The sequence below is a fragment of the Saccostrea cucullata genome, unplaced genomic scaffold (assembly GCF_032062105.1).
Source record: "Saccostrea cucullata isolate Sc308-1 unplaced genomic scaffold, CSIRO_AGI_Scuc_v1 ctg193, whole genome shotgun sequence".
NCBI classification, from domain to species: domain Eukaryota; kingdom Metazoa; phylum Mollusca; class Bivalvia; order Ostreida; family Ostreidae; genus Saccostrea; species Saccostrea cuccullata.
This window is the reverse complement of record NW_026926125.1, coordinates 155,705-180,444: the sequence shown is the minus strand read 5'-3', so window position 1 is coordinate 180,444 and position 24,740 is coordinate 155,705. Positions and strand designations below refer to the sequence as shown.

Below are 24,740 nucleotides of genomic sequence, written 5' to 3'. Positions count from 1 at the left end.
TGACGTAAATATAGTTAATAGTGAGAACCTTTGATCACTTATTTTAAAACGTCCTTATTATAGGCAACCCCGATACTTCAACTGGCGTCGGAATTTCATAAATATTATGGATTCTGTTGAAGATTACGCCAGACTATGAGCCAGATATGAAAAAAAAGACGTTGAAACTTTGTCAAAATGAATTAAATGTATCAGATCCATGTTGATATCGCGTATTAGAAGATTGAGTGGCAATATGAAATTCAGTGCAAGCTGCTTTTTCAATAAAAATGAAACTCGTAAATTAACTTACCTGATCATTTGCAAAATTATTTCGTTAAAACACATTCTTATAGCTCCTACAAGTACTATGAAGTTGACATCAAAAAGATGCTTGATGGTGATTGACAATATCCATGTGGTTTTTGGAGACCATGTCTTCCAACAATCTATTGGAATTCCCTTGGGTACCGAGTGCGCTCCGTTATTAGCAGACCTTTTTAAAGCTCACCTGAGCCGAACGCTTAAGTGAGCTTTTCTGATCACATCTTGTCCGTCGTCCGTCCTTCTGTAAACTTTTCACATTTCAAGACCCAATGTGCCAATTTTAACCAAACTTGGTACAAAGCTTCCTTGGGTGAAGGGGAGTTTAAATTGTAAAATGAAGGGCCAAGTCCCCTTACAAGGGGAGATAATCAAGAAAAGACAAAAATAGGGTGGGGTCATTAGAAATCTCCTTCTCAAGAACCACCGGGTCAGGAAAGCTGAAACTTATATGGAAGTATCCTTGGGTAGTGTAGATATAAATTGTTAAAATCATGATTCCGGGGGGTAGGGTGGGGCCACAATAGGGAATCCAAGTTTTACATAGGAATATATAGAACAAATCTTTAAAAATCTTCTCAAGAACCACCAGGTCAGGAAAGCTGAAACTTATGTGGAAGCTTCCTTTGGTAGTGTAAATATTTAATTGTTAAAACCATGGCCCCCGGGGGTAGGTCCGGGCCATAATAGGGAATTCCAAGTTTTTCATAGAAGAGTATAGAACAAATCTTTAAAAATCCTCTTCTCAAGAACCACTGAGTCAGGAAAGCTGAAACTTATGTGGAAGCATCCTTGGGTAGTGTAGATATTAAATTGAAAAAATCATGATCCCCGAGGGGTAGGCCAGGGCCATAATAGGGAATTTCAAGTTTTACATAGAAATATATAGAACTAGTGTTGGCAACGGTTAACCGCCGAACGATGCGAGTATCGGTAAGTTAAACTGCTATTCGGTTACTTGGATAAAATACATCTTATAAAGTAAATAACTATAAAATAAAATGTTCATTTGTTAATTAGCGTGTACATAAGCATTTCTCTAATTTTGTTTACCGTTAGATTAAACGATCTAGTGTTTTACTAATACGATCGATTCGTTTTAATGAGTCTTCCAGTTAATTGAAAGCTTTGTTTTCCAGTAGGTTATACAAGTTTGGAAGACCTGAGTTATAATAACCTCATTAAAAAAGTTAACAAGATGCTCAGTGCATGAAGAAATCATTTATAAAGAACAAAAAGTTGATGCTCACTTGAATCGATACATGTAGGATTACATGACTGTATACTCCCTCTCTGATGTTAATTTATGCTCAAGTTCAGTAAATTGCAGGTATTAATAAGCATGTCTAAAAAATAAACAAAACCCTCCTGTTCTTAAAATAATACTAAAATGAATCCCGCCATTAATTTGTTTACTTACACAAAAAAAATGTTTCTGGCATCTGCATCGTGTTTGTTACCGACAAACAGACACAGAAAAAGGTAGAACTACAAGTATGTCACAGTATACAACATAAAAAAGTTCGGCACTGCAACTTTCCATCTGATCCCTCTCCTAAGTCTCCTCTACTCTCTCCCGAGTTCCTCCTCCCCCTTCTTTTCTTCTCTGTCCGTTTCTTCTTCCCCATCCCTGTCCTTGGCATACCTTAGCCATTCTTTGATTGTGTTCTAAATGTCTTTTTTAGAATCTCTAGTAGCACTAAAATTGTAGTATTTAGTATTTAATACATTTGTTACTTTTCTCAGTAAGGCCAGCATTTTTTTATTTTTAGGTTTAACAAATCTTTAAATTAATTTTTCTTCTTCTTCTTTTTTTTTTTTTTTTTTTTTGTTTTTGCTCTCCTAACAGGCTTCATGCCACTGGACGCATAAGGATTACAAATGGGAAAATAGAACCTTTGTTTATTTCATCATCTACCAGTTGGGGCCTTCCTCAAATGGACTTCATTTCTCCCATAGTTTTATTCATTACACCTGATGCACATAAGCAACCCTTTACTGAAGAATGATGCTTATAAGACTGTAAGCTATACCTTAAACAATGTCTCTGACAAAAGCTACCATGGAAGTTTTAAACCTGTGGGAGGAAAATGATTTACAGACAGATACTTTTGAACACGGAAACATAATTATCTCACCAGCATGTCACTGTGCAATAAAGTCGTCAGCATTTTATTTGTCCTCTGAACTTGTGAAACGTTTTGAATGGCACTCCTATCGATAAATATTAACATTAAATAAAGCTTTAGTGCTGCTATGGACTTTGCAAATCCTTAAAAATCATTACCCGCCATGTTCATCTGAAACCGGAAGTACCAGTTCTGGGAAATCTCAGGACATCGGAAAGAAAAAATTCTGTTTTTCTCAATTTTATTTTTTTTTTCTTAAAATTCAAAAACTTGAGCGGCGGGTTTGTAAACCTTAAAATAAAAAAAAAATGCTAGCCTAAAGAGTAAACATAATTAAATTTACATCACTATATGTTTTTAAAATCTGTCAATTAAGGAATAACTGTCTTTTTTGTTTCATGGTGTGATTAAGCGATTAGCTTGCGTGGTGAAGGCATTTATGCATTAAATTTCTACGCTTGATCATCATCATCACACCGATTTTGATTCAATTTTTCCCATATAATATATTCAAAGTAAAATAATGTATAAAAAATTGTCAGTTACTTCTTTAAATGAAAGAGCCAATTTATGGTACTCAATAAATTTTGTTTTAACTGCAACATGTTCAATATTTTCAACATGTTTGATCATGTGCTGTTAAGTGTATATATATGTAAGTAAAATGAGTGGTAGACATCGGAAATTTATTATACTAGACTCAAATTTCAATCTAAATAAAGGGCAAATTTTATTTGTATCAAAACACATTTGTTATTTTATACTTTCATTTATTTTTCTTGTTTAGAAACAATAAAATTAATCATTGATAATTTATTTTGTTTTGATAAATTATAAGAATTTTAACAAGCCTTGTAAATTAATTTTAGCTAACTTGTATTTTCAAGGGTTGGTGGTAGATTTATTTCTGATTGTTGAGACTATCGGATTTGTTAATATACAGATTTGTAACAATTAAATCTTTATACACATTGGCCGAATGTTGGTCTAATATATCGGGCCAACATTGGGCCTATGAGCAAAATGACACTGGGCCAAAGTCATTTGTCAACATCGGCCCAATGTTCCTGTTAACGTTGGGCCAACATTGGCCTAATGTCGCATTCATTGGACCAATGTTGGCGTAACGTTGGGCCAATATCTGTAGAAATGACACTCTACATTGGGCCAACGTTGGCCCAAAATCAGAACATTGAAAAAACTTACATTGGGTCTATTTGGATGACATTGACAAAACGTTGGCCCAATTTTAGCATGCTATCTTGGACAGTGTTGACCCTACAGCACCTGGCCTCTGCACTTCCCCGTGTCTGATTTACACAGATTTGTACACGATATCATTTAAACTATAAACGTTAATTAAACTGTGTCGAAGCAAAATATTATAAATACTTACAAAGTGGATGCAGATATGCAAGGTATCAGTCTCATTACGCTCTTGTCAGATTAAAAATGTCGCGGATATTACAAATAACCCGGATGTTGTCTACCCATGATGCTCAGCCAGATTAATGGTATATTGGGCCAACTTGGGGCCGATGCCAATCCCCAACAAATATTTTCTCTCATGATAATAATTTTATGATATAACGCGAACAGTTAGCCCAACAGTGGCCCCATTATACATAACCAACTATCAATATTCCATGTTGGACCATTGTTGGCCCAATAAAGGTAACTCAACAGCGATAAAACAACCATTATAATGTTATTGGACCAACGATGTTCTGCTATCTGGGATTTACATCCTGTTCCTGAGAACTTTTTTAACTAATATTTATTTAGTAAAACGCTCATGAAAAAAATCGTAATTTTAAGCGTTTTATTACAAATTAAATAAGCATGCGCACAACTTAAATAATAAAATAAACACTCTTTGGTGCTGTGATCACTTAATTTCAAATTTAAAATGTTGAAAATATCATATCTAAACAAGAGCAGTCATCCAATGAAAAGCATGGACATAGAATGTCCTCTTAATTATTTTAGAATGAGCATTTAAATTAATATTTGGAACCAACGTTGTCCCAACGTAAATCTCAGCAGCTAATTATAAAATTGACACCATCATTTAGTTGACAGAATAATAATTGGGCCAACGTTGGCCCAATATAAATATCCGATTTTTGAAACATCTAAACAAAATAACACTGGTGCTAAAATTGGGCCAACATACTACTGCCAACTTGAAAAGACACTTTCTTTATGTAAAAACATTGAATTGGGCCAACATCAGCAGTTCTTCCTAGGAAAGTAAATTGAAAAGTTGCTTACGTGGACAAACGTTGGAGCACACAGCGGAAAGTTGACATGGTAACATTGGTCCAATTGGCCCAACGTCGTTCCCCAAACGCCAACCATACAACATTTTACCAATGTTGGCCCAACATAGTCATGCTATCTGGGTCTTCAACTCGATATTTAGATATATCGACGATGAAGTGTGAATTAACAATAGTGATAGGAATTCCTACTCCTCCTTGGCTCCTGATCCTGTTGTTATGGAGGTTCGTGTTTGCTCTGCTCCTATTTTGTACTGTTTTATAAACTTTGATATTGAATACTTTTGTTATCCCCATATCCTTCAAAGCAAAAAGATGGCACATCAATACAGAATGGACGTAATTAAATAAAAAGTAAAATGGGTACCTCTATAACAAGACATCAAAACATCACAAGACAAGAATAACAAAAAGATGGATCATCAAAATTAAAAAGGCAAAGGTCAGACTCGCAAGCTAGTATTGATGATTATGTAAATATAAAAATGTTTGATATATCCAAACCGAGTAAAGTACTTATAAAGAAGACAATCAAAATATCTATTAAAAAAAAGTCAGCAAATAGATGGTACATCAAAGCAAATGGCACATATAGATGCTTGAGATTCTGATTGACAATAGTTTTTGTGGTTTTTGGAGACCAGGGCCAAGTTTTATAAATGAACGTACGATTAAGATCAAAAGTTGAAAGAGAAATTTCACTAAATTTATTATTCTGTATAGCTTTAACGAGGCTAGGGGTCAACAAATTAACCACTAGATATAACTTAATTTTTAGATACTAGTATATCTTAAACTGTCAACTATCATAAACATGTTGATTCCAACCTTATAATCCTCAATTTCCTAAATTATGCAGCAATATATCCTAGCTTATCATTTGGATATTGGTATTATGTTCTTCAGTTGATTCGATACGCAAAAGCATGCTCTGCTTGTGAACATTTTCTAAAAAGAAGCAAACAATTGACAAACAATTTTATGAAGCAAGGATATCAAAAGACTTTTGACGTCATCAATTTGCAAGTTTTATGTTTGATACAATGACCATGTCAGCAAATTCAACCTTTTATCGAGTCAGATGCTGACTGGCATTTTTTATTCTTTGCCAATGTTTGCGCTCTGAATTGATGCTCACTTCTCCATGACACCTTTTACCACCAAAGGTTTTTTTAGATCCATGTTTGCTCTACTTGATTTGCATTGTTTAAATGAAGATTAACGCTGGATGGGACTTGAATATGGTTAGCCATCTCCATATGTCCTTGCAAACGAAAGCAAAGCTCTTCTAAACACTTCTTTTATAAATAGGAAGCAATTAGTTTATTGTGTCTTGGTTTTTTTAATTTACATTTTTTTCATCATAAAAACATATAATGAGGAAAATAGAACACATTACTACAGTACTCAATCACTTTTGCACGAATCACTGAAACAAAGGTGTCTTTTTCCCACTGTATATTGACTTTTATTACTCATAGTATATTTATAGTCGTGAACTTTTGCTTACAGATCATACAGGTGAATATCTATCTCTCGTGACAATTCAGAATCTATTATGTTTTAATCTTGATGGTTCTTTGACACCTACGAAAGAAAATAAAAGAATTAGAATGCATGTATAATACTATGTTTCAAGATGCAAACGAAGCAGCAATTTTTACCTACCTGTCCCGAAGAAACTATCAAAACGCGTTTCATATTCTTTCTGTTTACTATGATTATTCAAATATTGGTACATAACACTGACAACTCCACTCATATCTGGTAATTCTTGGCATAGTTCTTCTATTGCAGGCATATACATTTCCAAAGGCAGGAATGTCCGGTGCATTTTCGAAATCTTCATGGTATGGATGTAACAATACATCAATTTTTCTTTTATTCTTTGCATACTTTCGGACTTCTGAGACTGAATATCTTTTATTAAAGCTTCATCATCTATTTCGACATCAATGACAGGCTCCTCTTGAATAGCTCTTTCGAAGCATCGAATTGCTTCCGAAATTCCTAGCGTAGCTAGATTGCTGTTATATCTCTTTACTTCAGTTTTACTATATTCGTAAAAAAAATCTCCGATTAAATCGAAATTCGACGTTTTTTCCATTGGTATATGCAGGTTTGCAATCTCGTAGTTTACTCCCCATGGTAATATATCTGCAACGAGTAGACCACCTGTTGACATGACGGAATCCATAACGTTTATACCATATTCCTTTTCAAACTTTTTTGCCAAAATTGTTTTGGAGGCTTCCTGGTGAATTTCATTGAGAGCATGACGGAAAAATTCCGTGAAATTACTACTTAAATCGATAGGATTTATGAATGCGAAGCAAAGATGTGACGCATAAGTATCATTAAGAAGATAATAAGCTGCTTCATAATGACCTTGCCTTGTTAAAAATTTGACTGTTCTAATTGTTCCAGGAACGAAAACATCATGATAAGTTGACATTATATCTCTACTTGATGCAAATCTTTTACAGTCCTGTAAAACCAATCTTGACAGAATTGCTCCGTATGTGTATCCATAATTTTCAGCAAGAAAGTTTAAAGTCTGCACTGGAAACAATCGGATAGCCTCAATTTGAATACGTATGGATTCAAGATCTCCCTCCTTGAAGTTCTCGAATAAATTGAACGATGGTATGAAATAATGCGGCAGATTTCTTTTTCTTAGGCAAGCTAATAAAAATACAAATGCATAAAGAATGCAGCCACTCAAGTTTGTTTCCCATTTTTCAACAGGAACCTGCTCGCAGCAGTTCAAAAATACTGCCTTAGTGTGTTTCATTTTTAATTTGCATCTCAAATTGCATGTACTGTAATTGATGAGTATTTGTAGAAGGATAAACCCACGACATTGGTTTTCTGTAACTGCTCTTGTAAATAGTAACATTTCAGAGTTTGTGAAGTTGAATTTCCACTCGATTTCTGGATTACAGCTCCTAGGGTGATGTTTTGGAATGATGGTACACCCTGCATTATGAATAGCAGCAACTACGTTTTGTGATGGCCATTTGAATTTCCTTTGTCTATTTTGCCATTCTTCTGCCGCTAGTGGGAATTCACCACTACTAAATCCCATATAGCATCTTTCTGACCTCTTGGGTAAAGGCATATTATCGGGGACATCTAATCTTTTCAGGAAAACATTATCTTCACATCGATGCAAATTTCTCTCTGGGAATATATGAGACATTGATAAAACTTTTAATCGTAGGAAACCTGGATGTGTGTCCTTTGTATCGATTAAAATACCCGATGTAAGGGGCCTTAAAGCAACGACAGTAGCATCTTTCTTTACTAAATTCCGTGACGTGTAGCCTCGAGTAATGTCCTTTAAGAATGCGTAGGTCCCCGTAGCAAATGATCCTAAATACTGAAACGTCGTCCCATCCTTTTGTACCGGTGGAAGTGCAAAAGAATTAACAAGATCCATATTAGGAGGAATCAAATGCTTCATGAGATACGATAAATGTTGTAGTGGTAGTCCTGTTCGCGTATCAATGTAAAATGGATCCTCTACAAGACGATGCATTGGTTCTGAGAAACAAAAAGAAAATATCAATATAAAATAATAATGTAAGTAATGGTAGGATATTCTTAATTCTTTACATGCCATTCTTGTCCTAAATATTCCATAAAAGGGAAATTCAACCATGCTCTCTTTTAAATTCATTTTTTTTTTAAAATAGAATAATATATATTGATCCTACCCTCATTTTCTTCCATATCCAGATCTTCTAAACCATAAACTGGACACACTGTGTATCCAAATTTTTCTGAACATTTCCAATCAGTTTGTATTTCTGTTTCGAAATCTGAAGTTGATGATATTTTGGGGAAGTTATCTACGTCGTTTTTCTTATCACTTTTTATTCTCATACTCTCAAATTGTCTAATAGGTAATTGGTGTCTATACATGAGTGCTTCTACAATAATGGTTTAAAAGAACATTTAGATTTTAAAATGATTCAAAATACGAATCCTAGATACAAGAAACAAATCGGATATGAAAAAATCTTCAAATCAAAGAAAAGCTTCTGGAAAACTTGACAATGTCTTGAAATCATTTTTTAAAAAAAATATTTACAACTTATAAGCATTCAATCTTACACAAAAATGTGTAGTATTGAAACTGAGCTTATTTAACACTTATCTGAATAACATAATTTTCGTAACTCTTTTGCCATTCTGTTTCCCAATTATTGGGTCTTAAACTAAGGTAGTGAAATTCTCCAAAGTGACCGAGATAAATGGTTAGGATGTCAACGGATTGTTTTCTGGACATAACCTCTGTTCGTCTAATATCGTCCCCGTAAACATTGAAAACCACAACTCGTAGACCCAAGGCGTCCACGGCAGCTTTAAATATCACGTGATCGCACCATTCTGTACTTTGTTCCATTCTCGACAAGTATATTGTTCCCAGTTTTCAGTGAAAAGGAAAGACTCAGTATGTGATCCATCCTCTTGATACGGATTTTCCCTAAGATATCTGCTTACAATAACAACGAAAAACAAATTATTAAATATATTATTTAAAAATTCATACCTTTAGAAAACCGTTTGTAATCTGTATTGATTATTTTTTTCTCACATAAGAAGACGTTGGTTGTCCAAGAAAAAAATGCATTGCATTAACGACCTGACATTCATTTTGGTGGCTGGGGGTACAATGTTTGGAAATGATATTTTCATAATTTTGTCTAAATTCTGCGAGGTCGTAATGTCATGTCCTCTGATAACGATGCGTCTAATTTCTCTTACAACCCTCATAAATAGAGTTTCTTTATAAATTGGTCATTACAACTTGTAGATAAAAAAAAGAGAAGCATTGTATAACGCACTTGATAGTGTTTTTCCGTAATGACTCCGGGCAGTTGCCAAAGATTCCATTCACAGAGAGCTGATCATTGATAGCCCGGAAGAGACAATTCCCATCTGCCATAACATTATGGACTGTGAATCCATTGGATTTTGCAAACTTTTGTAAGGATGTCACAAACACTGGCATGTTATTGTACCGTGATACACCTTCACCTTAAAATAATTTCAGAATATATATATATTTTTTTGGAAGAAATTTCCTTTCCTACATGCACTCTTTATAACCTAACCATTTTATTAAAAACACGTCTTTATATTATTTAAATCCGATTATGGGTTATTTAAAAAAACATCATGAGATACGTATGTTCATAGGGTTTCAAACTTATTCAAATCAATAGAGCTGGGATAATGAAAGGCGTACAATGTGTTTTGAATAAGGTCATGGTAAGGAAAAAAAAAACAATTTAAGATATATTGCAGTTAACGGTTTAGGTTTTTTGAATTGTGAAGAGTATTACTAGACGAAGCATAGGCCCCTACTACTTTGTGAAACAAAGCGAGCTGCACAAAAAGAATGGACAGTGCATTACTATTTATAATGTTCATCAACTACATATTAATAAAGATAATCTTATCTTACTGTATCTTCCATTTACTGCAGATGTTGGCAAAGGCGAATGAATCATTCCATGGTAAGCGAACATCGGACTGTCCTCAAAGTTGTTTCTGTATGTCTCAAAGTATTCGTCTTCACTGTCAAAATAATCAGTAGCATCAGTTTCAAAATCATGTAGATTGAATTCCGTGTCTGAAAAAGCCTGTTTATCTTCCTCTTTTTTCGTATCATTATTTGCTGTTCTTTTTTCCGTTTCTTTTATGTCTTTATTTTCAACGTTTTCGAAATCAAAATCATCCGAGTGAGTCTTTATCAATGATTCATGACTGGTTTCATGTTTGGAAGTTAAACTAGTTTCTTGTGCATTTCCAGACCAAATGAAGCCCGATTGTCCATCCACGCTTTTTGGAGTTACTGACTTCAAGTTATCTTCAAAGTCTCCGGCAATGTTATTTGAGAGGGCCATCCTCTTCGGATCATGCACGTTTTGTTCGTGCACTTCGTTGGGGAAAGTAATACTGCTTCTCTGCAAATTTTCTTCTTGAACATTTATAAACTCATTTTGAATTTCTTCGCCACATTCTTCAGATGTATCATTGGACCAGATTCCTCGAAAATATCCTCTAGTTTCTGTTCTGTCTGATGATTTTTCAAACTCTGCTAGAACGTTATAGTGCGACATTTTGTGTTGTGTCAAAACTCCATTTCTTATCAATGTGGAAGTCTTTATGCTGCAATTTATTTTCCTGGACAAGAGTTTTCTTATGATAACATCATTTACAGAGAAATTATTAATAATAAAAACTTACAACATGATCTAACGATTGTACATACGTCCAATGACTTGCAATGGGACATAGCATTGATGATATCTCCAGTTTTAAAGAGAGATAAATATTTAAATTTATCTTTGTTGAATTTATTAGAAATTCCGTCCTTGTGTTATGGGAAAGATAAAGTCAACTGTGTGTGAAAATGAATGTCACATTCCCTCACATAACGATAGCAAGGAAGGAAATTCAAATCGGGATTAGAATTACGCATATATCGCTTTTTATCCCGAGATCGAACATATGCATGATATAGAAAGACAATGTAAGGAATTTCCGCACATGACCGCCATAGTTTGTGAAATGTTTGAGTTCCTGACCATGAGAATGCCTGACAAGCATAAAGGATATGAAATGAAAATCAGATCGTATCTTTCTAAAACAAATTAGAGTCCCCAGTTAAGCTAATAATCTTATTTTCAGGGTCACCATACCAGTGAAAAATTTTCTAGAGGGACGATTAACACTATACAATCAATCAATTATGAATTCGATTTTTTATTTCATGGACTCACTGTAGCCATGGACGCTATTTCTGGCATTCAAAAATGATTATTAAGTATTTGAAAAAATAACATCACTAGTATTTGTCAAGAAAAATACATAGAATCAAAATTAAATTCTAAATTAATAATATTATTTTTATGAAGAAACTTATAGATCTAATAATCTGAATAAATTTAAGAAGTTTGTTGACATTAATGATACCACAGAGTCAGACATATCTATTTCATACCTGGACATTTTACTTTAAAAAAAGGACTTTTATGGTAATCTAACAACCACGCTATATGATAAACGTGATGACTTTAACTTTTCTATGGTCAACTTCTCTTACTTATGCAGCAATATACCTTCATCACCTACATACGGAGTAGATTCGATACGCAAGAGCATGCTCTACGTATGAACAATTTCTAAAACGAGGTTAATTATTGGCAAGCAAGTTGATGAAACAAGAATATCAGCAGTCTCGTTTAAAGTCATCATTTCTTAAGTTCTATGGTCGATACAATGACCTTGTCAGCAAATACAATTTATCATTAAGTCAAATGCTGACTGACGTTTTTCATACCAATTGCTGGTCCATTATTTATACACTGAATTGACGACGGATTTTCCCGTTATTTCCTGATCATGACAAGGAGCACACGGCGGGTGTGACCGGTCAACAGGGGATGCTCATTCCTCCATGGCACCTGATCCCACCTTTGAAGTTGCTCCTATTTTGTGTTGTTTTATGGACTTTGATAATGAATACTGTTCGTTATCTTCATATCCTTCTGCTTAGTGTGAATCCTTCTTAACGGCACTGTTTAAGTTCCCTCTTTTCACCTTTTTCCCCTTTCCTTATAGGGATTTTAAGTGAAAGACATAAACTGGTACTCTTTTTGTTTATAATCCGTAATATTATAAAATTTCTAACTATTTTAAAATGTAACCCTTAATTGTTACAACACGAAATAATAATAACAAGACTGCAACAATACTACAACAGAAGAAGTAGCTTTTAATAGAATTTTACAGCGTTTTCAATTTAAGTTACCATCACAACATCATTCATCAAAATAAAAAAACACACAATTATGTATCTCAGTGTAGTCTACTTGCATATCACATAATATCATAATCAGGCTAAAATGTATTTGGAGTAGCATTTTGAAAGTATTTCACAGAAATTTCTATTTTTAGTCACTACGGCAACACCGTTCATCGAAATGAAAAACGGATGCACAGAATTATGTATCTTAGTGTAGTCTACGTGTGCCAAGTTTTATTGAAATCAGACCAAAACTGTAGGAGGAGTAACATTTTGAAAAACAAAACCGTTAACAGACAGACAGACGGACAGATGACGGACACATTACAACAGCATGAGCTCTTCTGGTCTATGACAAGTAGAGCTAACAATTATATTTTGTTTTATTATGTATTGCATTACATTTTGCGCAGTCATTAAGGTAAAAATATAATGACGTAAAAGCACGTTATTACATTTTGCGTTGATCTCAGCGCAAATTTCTTAAAGCAAAATGTAATAATAATTAAAAAAAACGTGTTATTACATTTTGCGTCGATATCAACGCAAATTGTAATAACAACGCAAAATGTAATAATTCAAGTTTATTACTTTTCGCACTATTACATTTTGCGTTGTAACAAAGCCTACAATTCTCCGTCATGACACAAAGTTTCGGTTTTAAAGATGTCTTCCATAGAATCTGCAATCTATGGCTTTAAAAAATGCCGAGCGCTTGGCGAAGAATACTTGTTACTTTTTTTATGGACTTTGGTTAGTCTCAGCCAGGGTTTGAAACCACGTCTAGAGCGTGTATCACATAAGCTACTGTCAAGGTGAAGAGCACAGGAAAAACACAATAAGAGATTAATTTGGCTCTAGAGATGTAAGAAAAGCTTAAATAAAATTGTGTAATTGGAATACATGTATAAGATATGGCATTCATGGGAGACTTTATCTCAGTTGAAAGAAAGAAATCAAGGCAACTCACAATATTAAGCTCGTAGAAATAAGCAAAAAAAAAAAAAAAAAGATGGAGGAGAACACTTATCGTCAATAAAATCTTTATTTACAAATATTAAAAAAAACTTAAGACAAAAACTGTTCATTTCACAAGTTTATTGATCAAGTATCCAGATGTAGTGTACATTTAAATCTCCTGAAAATTGATTAAAATTTTCAGAATTGTTTGCTTACTTAGAAACAAACATTTATACGATGTTTGAAATACTATAATTGAATATTTAATCAACACAAAATATAGTTTGATAGAAAAAAAATAAACAAAACAGACAATTCAGCCTCTTAGTCCGAATTAGTAAGAGAAAGTGTCATTTCGTTCCATAATATCTAAACTTAATTTACATACAGATATGCTTTTGCTTACACGTCATACTGGCATACATTTTTCTATGACGACATCTCAATATCCACTATATTTCAATTTCGATGGCCCTTTGTACACATCATCTAAAAGAAAAGAGGTATGCTGTCTTAAAGAAAACATATTTTGAAGATTTACAAAAGAAGGCTGCAATTTTTACTTACCTATCCCTAAGAAACTATCAAAAAGTTGTTCATATTCCCTTTGTTTACCAGGATAACGCAAAAACCCGTACATATGGCTGACAGTTTCAATCATTTCTGGGAATTCTTTGCATAATTCTTCTATTGCAGGCATATACATTTCTAGGAATTCGTATTTGTAGTCCAATTTTGCAATGCAGAATGTGTGCAAATAACAATCTTTTAATTTTTCCTTAAGCCTTTTCGTATTTTCGGATTTCTGAAATTGAATGTCATTTTTTAAAGCTTTGTCATCAATTTCAATATCAATCAAAGTTCCCTCTTGTATGGCTCTTTCGAAACATTGAATTGCTTCCGAAATTCCTAATGCTGCTAAGGAAATGTTTAATCTCCTTGCCTCAGTTTTACTGAATTTGTAAAAGAAATCGCCAATCGATTCAAAATTAGATGATTTTTCCATCGGTATATGCAGACTGGCAAGATGGTTGTTTACCTCCCAAGGTAAGAGATCCTTTACAAAGAGACCTTCTGTTTTCATGACGGAATCGAGTATATTTATGCCAAATACGTTTTCAAACTTTTTGGCCAAAATGATCCTAGAGGCTTCCTGGACAATTTCGCCGAGAGCACTACAGAAAAATTCTGCAAAATTGAATTTTTGATAGCTTGGTTTGGCATATGTAGCGGTCAAATTTATCTCAAAGGTATATAGAAGAAGATATAAAGCTGCTTGATAATATCCACGTCTTGTTAAAAATTTTATTGTTCTGATCGTTCCAGGAACAAAGATTTCATGAAAAGTTGGCAGTATGTTTCTACTTAATGCAAATCTTCTACAGTCTTGTAAAATAAATCTTGATAGGTTTGCTCCGTATGTATAGCCATAATCTTCACCAAGAAATTGTAAAGTCTGCACTGGAAACAATCGTATAGCTTCTATTTGAATATGTATAGCTTCAAGATCTATCTCCGTGTAGTCCTCAAATAAATTGCGTGACTGGATGAAATAATGAGGCAGGTTCTTTTTTCTTAGACAAGCTAACAAAAAGGTCATAGCATAAAGCAAACATCCACTGAAGTTCGTCTCCCATGCTTCAATAGGAATCTGCTCACAGCAGTTGAAAAACACTGCCTTCAGTTTTAATCCACGTCCAAAATGGCATGTACTGTATTCTATAAGTATTTTTAGTTCATCAAACCCGCCCACTGACTTTCCGTAAGACCATCTTTAAAAATACATAATTCAGAGTTCGAGAAGTCAAACTTCCATTCGATATCTGGATTATGGCTCATTGGGTGATGTTTTGGAATTATGGTACATCCTGCATCCCGAATAGCAGCCACCACATTGTGTGGTGGCCACTGAAATTTTCTTTGTCTGCTTCTCCACTCTTTTGCGGCTTGAGGAAACTCACTACTAGAGAACCCCGCTAAACATCTTTCTGTCCTCTCTGGTAAAGATATCTTCTCAGGGACGTTTAATCGTTTTAAGAAAACACTGTCCTCACTTCGATACAAACTCTTTTCTGGGAATATACGCGACGATGGAAGAATTTTAAGTCGTAGGAAGCCTGGATGAGTGTCCTCTGTGTCGATTGAAATCGCCGATGTAAGTGGCCGTAAAGCAATGACAGTAGCATCTTTCTTTACCTTGTTTCTTAATGTATATCCTCCTGTAATATCCTTTAAAAATACATATGTTCCCGTTGCAAATGATCCTATATACTGAAACATCGTCCCATCCTTTTGTACTGTTGGAAGTGCACGGGAATTAAGGAGGATCATCATAGGAGGAATCAAATGCTTTATGAGATACGATAAATGTTGAAGTGGAAGTCCTGTTCGTGTATCAACGTAAAATGGATCCTCAACGAGACGATTCAGTGATTCTGTACAATGTCAAAAATTGAATTAACTTTTATGAAATCGGGTTTGGCTTGATATCCTTAATTTAATCATATACAAGTAGGATCAATCTAATTTTCTTTAAAAAGGATTTCTTTTTCAATAATTCAAAATTATACCTTCATTTTCTTCAGTATCAAGGTCGTTTAAACCATAAACTGGACATATTGTGTACCCAAAATTTTCAAAGTCTATGTATTTCTTATCATCTTTTGTCTCTTTTTTCATTCTTTGGAAATCATTAACGCCCTCTGTCTCGTTCGTTTTAATTTTCATACTTTCAAACCTTTTAGTGAGTAATTGTTGTCTGAACATCAGCGCTTCTACAAAGAAATATTTACTAGTAATTTTAAACAATCATATCCTACATGTGTACAAAAAAAGATGCGCAGAGTTTTCTGGGACCTTTATAGTTACCTCCTTTGTTGGAAATTTACTATTTTTAACACATTTAATATTGCGTGTTTTGTTTCATATAGAAATTCTTACATATGTTTAGAAAACGTTTCTAAATGGACGGATGCAGTTTTAAAATTTCAAACATCTTATAATCTTATGCCAATAATTACATGCTGAGAAATTTATATATAAAAGGTAACTAAAAATTGTCGATCTTAACTGTATTGCCACTCTTTATTCCAGTTGTTAGGTCTTAAGCTAAGATAGTGAAATTCTCCAAAATGACCAAGATAAACTGTTAAGCTTCCATCAGACGGGTTTCTGGAAAGAACTTCTGTGCGCCTGATGTCGTTCCCATACACATTAAAGACAACAGCTCGTAACCCAAGGGCGTCAACTGCGGCTTTAAATATGACGTGATCACACCATTCCGTATTTTGCTCCATTCTTGACAAGTACTGTTCCCAACTTTCGGTGAAAAGAAACGACTCGGTATGTGACCCATCTTCTTGATATGGATTTTCCCGAAGAAACCTGTGGATTTTTAAAAATCTTGTCATTATTCAAGCCTTTTAATAAACTATATTCTCAATTCTAATTTAAATTTTTTTTTAAAAAATCGTATCTAGCGCACTTTAAAGTGTTTTTCCGCAGTGAATCCGGGGAGTTGCCGAAGATTCCGTTAACAGAAAGTTGATCATCAATGGCTCTGAAAAGACAGTTTCCATCTGCCATAACATCATGTACAGTAAATCCATTGGATTTTGCAAATTTCTGTAAGGACGTCATGAAAACTGGCATGTTTTTGTATTGTGATACACCTTGACCTGTAAAAAAAAAAACAAAAGGGAAATCTATGTCAGAACATTACTAGTTCAAATAAACATTATATCATTAATAAAGAATTAAATGGATGATGAGTATTAGAAACAATTACTGAGTACTCTTACAAAATGAATAATTTTATCCACCTTTCAATAGATTTTCACATCCATATAAGTATTTTTATCCCTGTTTGACTCAAATTTTGCCTTGATATGCTGAGGCTTTCACTTTTTACACATTGATGTGGAGCGAGGAAGCTTCACTTTTGATATATTTTTTTTAAAATCCAGGCTTTTTTGTGTTAAAATGGTAAACATTTATGCTTACATTCCAAATAAAACATTAATGGTCATAGATTCTATACCCCTTCTCCCAACATCCACCACTTTTTACACATTGATGTGGAGCGAGGAAGCTTAACTTTTGATATATTTTTTTAAAATCCAGGCTTTTTTGTGTTAAAATGGTAAACATTTATGCTTACATTCCAAATAAAACATTAATGGTCATAGATTCTATACCCCTTCTCCCAACATCCACCAAGAACCTAATTCCATATAATGTGACATTATTTTCATCATGCTTTATTTGAAAAGTTTTTTTTTCTGTGTAAAAAAAAGATGAAGAATGCCGTATCATTTTAAGCTCACCAGTGCTCAACCTAAAAATGTACAACGACCATCCGCCATGCTAGATGTAAACTTCACATTTTAACTTCTTCTAAAGAAACATTGATGAAATTTTATCCAAACTTGACACTTTACATAAGAAAAATCTTGTAACGACCTCCCAAGTACTACTAAAGTCCCGAAAAGATGAAACTTATGTGGAATAACAGATTCAAAATTGTTCAAATCATTATAGAGCATCAATAGGAGATTAAAATTCAACATTGAAATAAGTGAGATGATTTTAAAGCGTCTCAAACACTGCTTGACTAAAATATAAACCTTAGACGAAAGCTTCCAGACATAATGAACATGTAGATTCTTTGTATTAAAATCATGGACATAAAAGATTATCTTACTGTATCTCCCGCTTTCTGTAGACGTTGTGGTACGAAAATGACTCATTCCATATAAAGGAAACGTACTATTGTATTCAACAGTGTTTCTGTATGTTTCAAAATACTCATCTTCACTGTCAAAATAATCAGTTGCCTCAGTATCGAAATCATCCAGATATGATTCCATGTTTGAGTAGCCACGTTCACTCAAGTTTTCCGATGGAGAAGAAGGGTCTTTTTCCTTTTCCCTCTTTTCTATTTCTTTTACGTCTGATCTATTTGTTAAGTCTTGATCGTCTTTCTTTCCAGCGTTTTTGATTTTCGTCTTTTTTAATGCTTTGTTTTTGAAAGTTAAATCAGCCTCCTGCTGATTTCCAGAACAAACGAAGGCCGATTGTATGTCCACCTTTTCTGAAACGACATAGTTTGAGTTTTCTTCAGAGTCTTGGGCAACATTATTTGAGAGGGTCGTCTCCCTCGGATCCTGATTGTTTTGTGTTTCGTTTGGGAAAGTAATACTGCTTCCCTGCAGACTATCTTCTTGAACATTTATGAACTCATTTTGAACTTCTTCGTCACATTGTTCAGGTGTATCATTGGACCAGATTCCTCGAAAATATGTTTCCGTCCTGTCCGATGACTTTTCAAATTCGGCTAGAAAACTGAACTGCGACATTTTGTCGTGTGTCTATGTAGAATCACATCTCTATTTCAAAAGCAACGCGGAAAGCTATAATTAATAGAATCAAATAGATCCTGGACGAGGAAGTTTTCATAGAATGAATATGTCTGGAGCGGATCTAGTGCTACATTTGACTGATATCACACATGGAACTTGTAAATTTTGAATTTGATTTACTGTTATTTAAAATCATTTGTAAAGGCTCTTTGATAGTTTATAGAACAGTCAGCTTTCTTCGTATACCTGGATAATTGAAAAAAAATCCAACTCCCTCAACTAAAAAGGTCTTTATTCTGCGGCCGGTAATCGAGATATCTGTAAAGGTTAATAATAAATTGACCTTTGTCGAATTTTTTCAATCCCCTTGAGTTCCTTCCCTGTATTTTCAGGATTATGTTCTATATATTCAATATGATCTATAAACGTCTGTAATATAAATATGTGCATCACGTACCGCTTTCCAACATGGCGGCAAAAGGAAGGAAATTCAACGGTAATGAACTCGAAAATATTTGGACCCCCCCCCCAAAAAAAAAAGCATCATAAAGATAGAAGAAAGTTAAACAACTAAGGCTCAATATATGAAAAAGCACTGGAAAAAGTTGACACTTAATTTTAAACCATTTTTATATGCGTTTTGAATTTACATCCAACATGACACAACCGAAAATATGGGTTGATTGATTGATTGGATATTGTTTAACGTCAAGTCGGTGATATTTTAGTCGTATTTCGGCGAATACGGGTTAGAGGGAAACCATACATTCCATATGCACTTTGAATGTTAAGTGTGTGGAAAGCTACGACATTCAATGGAGTCATTATAACATGGTCGGATAGATCGAAAGTTTGGAGTATGAGTTTCATTTTGACGTCACAAATGTTGAACGGCGTTCAAGGGCGTTATTGTCGCCTACATCGGGTGTAGGCGAAAGCCTGAATAGAGAATAGGGCGTTATCATAAGCGAAGTTCTCATTTTTTTATGTCTACGTGAAATAGATTGAAAAGGAAATCTAGATTAAAAATAAAAATTAGTATTTCATGATTGTTGAATTTAATCCATAAAGGCTTACATATACATGTCTCCGTCCGCGTTTTATTTATAAATATATCTATTTCAGTATAAAATCGTGATTGGTTTGATTTTTAATCTTCAGCTAAAAAGGTCTATTTGTTCGAGGAAATATTCCCTCACAACATTTATTTTATAACTTACTATTCTTTCAATGGGTGTTTAATTTTTTTCATCAGTGATAAAGAAAAAAAATATTAATTCAAATGTGTTCGAAGTCATTATCACAATTAACTGAGAAAAAGATTTTTAAAAACCCTCTTTGTGGTATCTGGACACATGGAGAAATCACTGAATGCGATGTCAAAGAAAATGTTTTAGAAGAAACCTTTGATAACAATTTTATGGAAACACCAAAAGATGTCGAATCGAATTCAGAAAACCGTCCAGTGTATCCCAGCAATATTGAAGAAGACATCGACAAAACTGATTATTTCGACAGTGAGGATGAATACTGGGAGAATCATATATCGACACAAGAGGAAGAGTTTTATTTAGATGCATATGGAGAAGAATATCGCCCTCTTTCTACGGGAACAAGGAATAATGGAAGATTCAGTAAGATAACATAAATTGATATACAAATGAATTCAGTAATTTAAGCAATGGCTTTATTTACTATAAGTTTTTCTTTGGTGATGCATTATATACATGCCATTGCCATTCTTTGAAATTATAGGTAAAGGAGTTGAACAATATATGAACATGGCAGTCTTTCAAAAGTCTTTGAGAAAGTTCGCAATTGATAACAATTTTGAAGTAAAAGATGTTGTTTCCGATGGGAACTGTTTGTTCCGGGCTGTAGCTGACCAGTTGATGGTAAATGGATGCCTTGGACACACAGAGGAGTCTCTCAGACAAACAGCAGTACAGTAAGCTTTGTTAGAAATTGAAAAAATAATGAGTGTGGGTATTCCATTCAGAATCCTAAACAAGATATCTTGTCGGTTGTAAGAAAATTGAGGATCTTTTCATTGTTGAGTATTTTCTAAACCTTGATCGCTTACACCAGTAGTTTATTTTTTTTTTTTTTAATTATTATTTATTAAGAAATACATGTACACATTTTCTATGGAAACAAATTTCAGAACGTCAAGCACAATTTTTTTTCTTACTTAATTTCCTAGATATTTGAGACAGTGTCCTTTCCAAGAAGACAAAAGTCACCCCTCTTCCTTTTTATTAGAAGAAACATGGTCGGAATATTTAACAAGAATGTCGAGGTCCGGTGAATGGAGCGACCACATCATTTTACAGGCTGTCGCTGATATGCTATTCCTTGAAGTCATCGTCTTCAACGTCTATGATGACGACATATACCGGACTGAAGTCAAAGGAAAAATTAACAAATATGATCAAAATCGATTGACAATATTTCTTGGTCACCTTGGAGAGTTCCATTATTTGAGTTTGCGTCCAAAACTTTGGCAAAAGCACTGGCCTTTTAGTAATATACCTAGCAGTGTACTGTTATTCATAACACAATTGCTTATTTGATTTTACAAAATATTTTAAATATTATCATGATTTCCATTTCAGAAGCGTTGATACTAAGGATTCTAGCTTGTTCAAAAGATTTGGATCCCAAGATAAAGGAACATCTTATAAAAGAAAAGGCTAAAAGTATGGAAGATGAAAGATACATACTCAAAACCACACTGAAAGATATAACTGATTTTGCATTACAAAGCATACATGAAAAAGAAACTGTAGAAGAAAAAATGGATGAGAAAATGAATAACTGCAGCAAAAGCACCTCTCGATCATACAGTCCAGTTGATCTACAGTTAGAGGAAACTGAAGGTTAAATACTATTAATAAAGTTATTTGTTTAACTGATTCACTTTGAAATAGGATTCTCTGCAATAAATTTTACATCGATCGTCTTTTGCTTAAAATATATACTATTTATACTTTTCAAATTTAATAAATGTGTATCTTTCCACAGAGTCAATCCAAAGTCTAACATGGGACAATATGCATATCGATCCTCTCACGGGAATACCAATAATACATTTATCGTTTATAATGAAAACTCTCCTGTCTAAAACACTAAAAATTACCTACAGTACAGCAGATGGACGACTACTCTTTAATAGGGATGATCCGGAGGCATTATATCATTTTAGAGGTCATTGTTGTAATCCATGTTATTTCACATTAAAAGACATAACAAGATCGCAAAAAATGCAACACTTCTACAATAAAAACCATAGAAAGAAGCCAAAAGCTGTTGTTATCAGAGCAGACAGATCAATCCCATTTGCAGTTCCAGCGTTCCAACATTTGTCATCACATATTATGAGTGAAGAGACCTCAGATACCCACCCTGGCTACTGCAGACTTAAACTTCCAAAAAGTCAAGCAACATGCGCAGAGGAAAATGTTTTGCAAATTGGATCAAATGCTTATTTACAGGCATACGACATCCCCCATAGTCTTCAGTCCCGTCCCTATTTCTGTCAAACAGATATACAGTATATAGGTATTCTTTGCTCATTTCCTTCGATGACTTGTGAGTGGAGGGAGAGAAAAAGGAACTTCGATTTTCCGTCGCCTGATCTCATTTACCGTATTTTGCAGACAGGTTGCACGTTAATCCCCAAACCTCACCCAAAAAGTAAAAATCCTACGATAGAATGGAAATACAATTTCTCCATGGCAAAGTTCATTATCATTGAAAACCTTACAGAGACACAGCAGTATGGATATTTTATCCTGAAAGTGTTACTCGAAAATACGACATTTCATCTCAGTCATTCTCTAAAATTAAAGCACTTGACAGCAGTCTTTTTACGTTCATGTGAGGAAATGCCACCCAGCGCTTGGGACACTTCCTTCAGTGGTTGCGTACTGTATGTCATCAGTAAACTGATATCCTGCTTAAAAGCTAGGTTTCTGCCTCATTACTTCATTCCAACCAAAAACCTAATTGACTGCTTGTTAGAGGAAGACATTGATGTTCTGTGTATCTCCATTGAGTCCATCCGATTTTTTCCGGCACACATAATCCAGTTCGTTGCTGAAAAACATGGATATATGTATGGAGCAAACTTGGTCAGAAAAGTTCTTTCAGACATTCCAACGTTTGTGCAAACAATGAATTTAAGGGCCACCGTCGAAAATACGTTGATTTCAACATCCTTACGCACCGCAAAGATTCTCTCGAGGATGGGACTTTATAAATCAGTATCCCAAGTTTTAGGAGACACATATGAACATTTGCTTCTTTTACCAGATTCAGGAGAGAATACTCCTAACCTTTTAGAATTTATTGAAGGTTCAATCAATCAAATTAACCAACGTTCATCTCGAATCATAGTTGCAAAAGAGTTTGACCGAGAATTTGGAGGAAATCTGGCGGCTAAATATAAACCAGAGGGTGTTTTACTACTAGAAAACCTCATACCCTGGAGTGTAGATGATTCAATTAGTTGGTTACCAATCCCAATGGACAAAGCTGTAGATTATACGTCTATAGCAAAATTTCTTTATGAATACAGTCTTACAGAGTATGACAAAAGGAATGTCACGTTAAGTTTACCTGCTGTCGAATCAGCCATACGCTGTTTGAAACATGCAATCGAACAACATCCCTTTGAAGTGAATACCATTGAAGATGAAACATTGAAAGGAGAAATTATTTTACAGACTCGAGTTCTAAAGGAGAAACTAAATCACTACTACATACACCTATTATTTGTTTCAGAATTAGAGTTGCGCATATATCCTTTGAGGAATTATATGAGCGACATAGAGAAACAGTGTGAGGAATTTCCAAACATCTCCGGCATGGTCAGAGAAATGTTTCACTATCTTAGAATGCCTGAAAAGAAAAAGGAATATGATATAAAATTCAGAGCCTATCTTTCAGAAATCGGAGCTACAACCACCAGAGAACTAAGTTGGGAAACAGGAAAATATTACTGAGTGATGTTCAATAGTACAAGTGATTTTGTGATGACCATCATTGAAATACCCGTTATTATTTCATCAGCATCACGTTATTTCAAGATGTTGTTGCCTGGGTTTGAACTGCACTTTCAATGAATTTTAAAATATTATTTCAATAGTGACAGTTTTTTTTTCAATCGTGGTTGCAGCAGTTGGCCATTTGAGGAAGAATATCTAAATAAGTACTGTATTTGCTGTATATGTCGTTTTCCTACAGAATAAATTTTATTATCTCAGCATAGACCAATCTTGTACTTTTTTATATGACAAGAGGTTTAAAGAACAAAGGATTTTTAAAATAAATTTAAAATACAAAAAAAACCAAACCCAAATCATCAATTGGAGACACACTACATGTAAATGAAGAGTAAATTAATACTAATATGGCTTGGAGATGAAAATGAAGTTAAGACTCTTGTGAACAGGTAGCCATCTGGAATCCCCAACCTCATATCTAAAAAAAAACTTCAAGCCCAATTTTTTTTATACGTAAATCGTGTTTTTGTTTTTTTGATTTGACTGGCAGCATAAGGACATAACGTACAATACTTCCTACCTTGTCTTTTTCGGGAATATTCGGGAACTTTATTCTAAATTAGCTTGACACATCTGTTTCCTGCAAGTTGGAAGATGGAAGAAACTACATGTAATATATTTACAGTTTATCATTATTTGTGAAAATATTCTCACAAATTATTTTATAATTTCAAAATGACGGACCAGAGTTATTCGCGGCATGTTTCGTGGTCATGTACTATTAAGCTATATTTAAACTTAGTAACTGAAGTGGCTGGGTGGGACTAATACCGACTATGGATTTCATATTTCACAGGTTTATTCCTTGTGACAAGACC

General features: G+C 34.1%; 2 protein-coding genes across 4 annotated transcripts; one reads left to right on the top strand and one right to left on the bottom strand.

Annotated features, from left to right (window-relative positions):
* Positions 1-6,058: 6,058 nt before the first annotated feature.
* LOC134270866 (uncharacterized) lies at positions 6,059-19,142 on the bottom strand. Of its 3 annotated transcripts, none has more exons than XM_062753118.1 (6): positions 18,199-19,142; positions 16,981-17,173; positions 16,567-16,880; positions 16,067-16,270; positions 6,383-8,260; positions 6,059-6,301 (listed from the first exon to the last, which is right to left on the bottom strand). In XM_062753118.1, the coding sequence occupies exons 1-6, from the start codon at positions 18,851-18,853 to the stop codon at positions 6,261-6,263; spliced, it is 3,285 nt and encodes a 1,094-aa protein (XP_062609102.1). In that variant the 5' UTR covers positions 18,854-19,142; the 3' UTR covers positions 6,059-6,260. The 3 variants fall into 3 exon arrangements, 2 of the variants coding, with proteins under 2 accessions (XP_062609102.1, XP_062609103.1); XR_009992903.1 differs by lacking the exons at positions 6,059-6,301; positions 6,383-8,260 and adding exons at positions 13,830-13,985; positions 14,064-15,931 and having other exon boundaries at positions 18,199-19,138; XM_062753119.1 differs by lacking the exons at positions 6,059-6,301; positions 6,383-8,260 and adding an exon at positions 13,828-15,931 and having other exon boundaries at positions 18,199-19,138.
* Positions 19,143-20,098: 956 nt separating this feature from the next.
* Positions 20,099-24,045, top strand: LOC134270864 (uncharacterized). The gene is made up of 5 exons (XM_062753116.1): positions 20,099-20,490; positions 20,612-20,804; positions 21,060-21,379; positions 21,472-21,735; positions 21,881-24,045. Exons 1-5 carry the CDS (start codon positions 20,139-20,141, stop codon positions 23,860-23,862), a joined length of 3,111 nt encoding a protein of 1,036 aa, XP_062609100.1. The 5' UTR covers positions 20,099-20,138; the 3' UTR covers positions 23,863-24,045.
* Positions 24,046-24,740: the final 695 nt, after the last annotated feature.